We start from the raw sequence: 4,058 nt of genomic DNA, 5'->3' as shown, positions 1-4,058 counted from the left end.
AAGTAATGCGATGTTCTACTCCCCAACGAGATAAAAAACGTCTCAAAGCTGATGCAGCAAACTGTGGTCCTCCATCAGTCTTCAACAACACAGGAACACCAGTATCTGAAAATATAGCCCTCAATGATCGGATTAGATTAGCTGCAGAAGCTATACCCTGACAGGAAGATATACAAGGCCACCTAGACAACCTATCAACATAAACAAGATAAGTCCGACCCATGGCATGAAAATAATCTGCAGATACAGATTCAAAAACTCTACTTGGTCGATCTTCTTCTTGCCATAAAGGTTCGTTCCTTTGATTTGGTAGAAGAGAACGGCATTTGATACATGAAGAAACTATATTCTCAATATCTCTGTCAATTTTAGGCCAATAAACAGTTTGCCGCGCCCTCCTTTTAGTGCGGTCAATTCCCTGATGACCATCATGAAGACATTCAAGGGTATCACGTCGAAGTCTCTTGGGTATAAGAAGTCTTGCTCCATAAACAATTAGGTCATCATCTACAGCAAGCATATCACGTATATTCCAGAAAGGTCTGAGTTCTACTTCCAAATTATGGCAGTGTTCAGGAAAACCTTTCATTATAATCTCCCGAAGAGAATTGTATTCTGCATCCTGTTCAGCAGCAGCACGTATCTTTTCCAGTGTTTTGTCCTTTAGAGGTGTTAGAAGTACGCCATCTTCATGCATGTTGAGGGCATTCACCATTGCAACATGCAATGGATCAGTGGATCCATCCTCTTTCAAACAACTTTCTTCTGTAGGATCCTGAACTGATGCACGTGATAAAGCATCCGGAATACAATGAGCACTTCCTTTCTGCCAGTGAACAGTAAAACTAAAATTACTTAGTTTCTCTCTCATGCGTTGAAGTCTTGGGTTTTCAATTTCACCAAGTGATTTACTGTTAAGAATTGGTATCAATGGTCTATGATCTATCACAACATCAAAATGAGGTAATCCAGCCAAGTAGGTATGACATTTCTTTATTGACCATAATACGGCTGTCATTTCTAGCTCTATCACAGAATATCTTGTTTCAACGTCTGAAAGGAATCTTGAGCCACATTGCGTTAGTTTCCAGTCCGTTCCATGTTTTTAAAGTAAAGCAAATCCCAGACCATGCTGTCGTGACGCATCTGTCTGCAACATGGTTGGCAAAGTTGCATCAAAATCTGCAAGTACAGGGGGTGCAGTAAGTGCTTCCTTCACTTTCCTAAATGACAAATCATGTTGTGCAGTCCAACACCATTCATTACGCTGCTTCAGTAAATCTCTGAGTGGTTGTGCTTCACGTGCAATCACTGAAGAAAAACTTCCAAGCTGATTCACAAGTCCCATAAAAGATCGAAGATCTGTTATATTTTGTGGCACAGGAAAGTCTGCAATAGCCATTACTTTGCGAGAATCAACTGTGTAGCCATGACTTGAGATTTTATATCCACAAAAATCAGCAACACGTTTTGCAAAGTAAATTTTCTGATCATTAAGTGTTATCCCATATTCATCACATCTTCGCAAGATAGAAATAATATGGGCTAGGTGATCCTTATAAGAATAATCATACGCAAGAATATCATCAACTATCTTCACAGTTTGTGGTATATCACCAAGAGCTTGGTCTCCTCTTCGATTGTATTCATCTCCTGAAGAAATAAGTCCCATTACTGCTCTCTTGAATTTATAGCGACCCCATGGGGTGATAAAACATGTGAGATCCTGATCTTCTTCTGCAATTTTGATTTGGAAATATCCCATTTTTGCATCTAGTGTAGAGAACCACATTGCTCCGGTGCTTATCGAAGCTACTGCATCATGTGGTGATTGTACAGGATAAGTGGGTCTACATACATACCTATTAAGCTTAGTGAGATCAACACACAATCTTACTCCATTTGGCTTTTTAGCAACAGGCACTATAGGATGACACCATTCTGTTGGATGCTCAACCTTACAGATAACATCCTTCTCCAAAAGTTCATCAAGCTGATCCTTTATTTCAGACCTCCAGCTGTATGGTATAGTGCGCGGGGCTGTCACAGCAAATGGTCTTGCATTTTCGGACAACTTTATATGCATAGGACCTCCATGCATCTCCCTCAATATTTTTGTGGCACCAAATACCCGAGGAAAGGCGGATACCAAAGCTGCAGCATGCTCTGCCCTTTCTTCTTCAGTTGGATCACGTTCATAAGGCCACCTTGGAAGTGCAACAGGAGAACTAACTTCCCTACAAGTAGAGTCTTTGTTCTCTTTGTAGTCCTTCAAGCGCTTTTCTTCATCTGGATTTACAGACAATCGTACGGGAAGAGAATTAATTTGAGCAGGAAAATCCTCCGGTAGAATTCCTAAAGCAATCGAATCAAACCAGCTCAATAAAGCTCCCTTTACCTCTTTAACCACAGTTATTTCAGCTTTAGTTTGTCGATCACCAAGCGAAAGGTGTGAAGTGAAAGCTCCTACACAATTAAGGGTCTGGTAACCAGCAGAACAAAGCTTTCCAATTTTAGAAGGTTCGAGCATATAGGGATATATGCCAAGAGATCTCGCTACATTGAGCCCCATGACTGTAGCTTCTGCTCCCGAATCTGGTGTCCATAGTATAGACGAGTTCCCTGCAGGATGAGTAATGTGAATCTGAACTTTCGGGGTTGCTTGAGAAATGGCACTGTTAACATACACATCACTTACGATCCTATGTACATCCCTGTTAAGTTTACTAACAGTTGATTTTAGCTTTGAATCTTTATTCTTTTTCAGCAAAGAAGAAGTTTCCTTCCCTGTTGACCTACAAACAGCAGCAAAATGTCCAATCTTTCCGCATTGGGAACACTTTTTGTCCCTTGCCTTACAAACATTCATGTCAGAATGTCTATCTCTTCCACATCTAAAGCATCTTTCCTTTTTATATAAACTGTTGGGTGCTTTCTTGTAGTCCCTTTTGTACCGTGAAACTTTTGATATATTGTCTGGGATCATTCCTCGTATTGTAGCGCTATTCTCATTAGCACTCTCAGAAGCTCGACAAATATCTACAGCCTTCTGCAGATTCAGGTCCTTCTCTTCTAGCATACGTTTTAGAGCTTGTTCATCTCCAGTGCCAACAACAATACGGTCTCTCAATCTATTGTCCATACATGATGAACAAAAATCGCAGAATGCTGCAATTTCCCGGATACCACAAAGGAAATCGTCGAAACTCTCACCAGTTTCTTGTTTTCTGAGGTAAAATTCTCTCCTGTCGACGATTACATTCCGTTGACCTCGTAAGTGACTTTCCATGGCATTAAGTATAGTTTCAAGATCTGCATCAGCCGGAAAAGAGAGCCCATATCGCAATGTTCGTGTCCAGTCTTCATCTAAAACAGAAGCGAGAACTGACCTTTGCTCAGCAGGCGTTAATGATTTAATTCCAGTCAGCATTGCATAACCTTCAAATTTATGCCGCCAAGCATCGAACTCCTTCAAAGAGACTGACGATGACAGGTGAGGTGCAGGTGTGGCACTATGAGGAATTTTATACCGGCACTGTGCATCATTTTGCGAAATTTCAGCACCTCCACTTCGTTGACGATTTTCGTTAACATTTCCATTTTGAACACTCATCATAGTTTCTAACATCATAGATAAACGTTCTTCCCTCTTCTGAGCCATATCCGCTTGCTTCGCCAGCAGCTCCGTCAATTGTTCTAGTTGCCCTTCCATCGTGTCAATCAAATCTTTAATTCTGAATCACTTCTGACTACGATCGTTCCACCAGTAGAACAGATCCTACTCACTGCGCCATGTTTAATCTCTTGTAGGCTGGCAAAGAAACACGAACAATGATAGGTCTCTTTAATAAGAGGTTACCAAACAAATTGACGGCTAAACAGAGACTAACAATATTTGTTACATACATACAGAAAAAGGTATTTACATAACTCTCACTTGTTTATTTACATTAGACACCAATTACCATTACAATATAATTTCAGAACAACCCATTACATAACTAGTAAACAAAATAAATACAGACATTTGGAGGTATATCACACACCTACTTCCATTC

General features: G+C 40.4%; 1 protein-coding gene across 1 annotated transcript; it reads right to left on the bottom strand.

Annotated features, from left to right (window-relative positions):
• Positions 1 to 1,105: 1,105 nt before the first annotated feature.
• LOC137619896 (uncharacterized) lies at positions 1,106 to 3,712 on the bottom strand. Its single transcript, XM_068350182.1, has 2 exons — positions 1,898 to 3,712; positions 1,106 to 1,555 (listed from the first exon to the last, which is right to left on the bottom strand). Exons 1-2 carry the CDS (start codon positions 3,710 to 3,712, stop codon positions 1,106 to 1,108), a joined length of 2,265 nt encoding a protein of 754 aa, XP_068206283.1.
• Between the last annotated feature and the right edge of the window lie 346 nt (positions 3,713 to 4,058).

The sequence above is a fragment of the Palaemon carinicauda genome, chromosome 26 (genome assembly GCF_036898095.1).
Source record: "Palaemon carinicauda isolate YSFRI2023 chromosome 26, ASM3689809v2, whole genome shotgun sequence".
NCBI lineage: Eukaryota > Metazoa > Arthropoda > Malacostraca > Decapoda > Palaemonidae > Palaemon > Palaemon carinicauda.
The sequence above is the reverse complement of the archived record's forward strand: the minus strand, read 5'-3'. Positions and strand labels throughout refer to the sequence as shown.

Excerpts from the sequence above, each read along its gene's own strand:
- LOC137619896 (XM_068350182.1), bottom strand. The coding sequence starts at position 3,712 with ATGGAAGGGCAACTAGAACAATTGACGGAGCTGCTGGCGAAGCAAGCG. Across the intron at positions 1,556-1,897 it reads TTGCTAAAAAGCCAAATGGA|GATCACCTAGCCCATATTAT; the intron begins GTAAGATTGTGT and ends TATTCTTATAAG.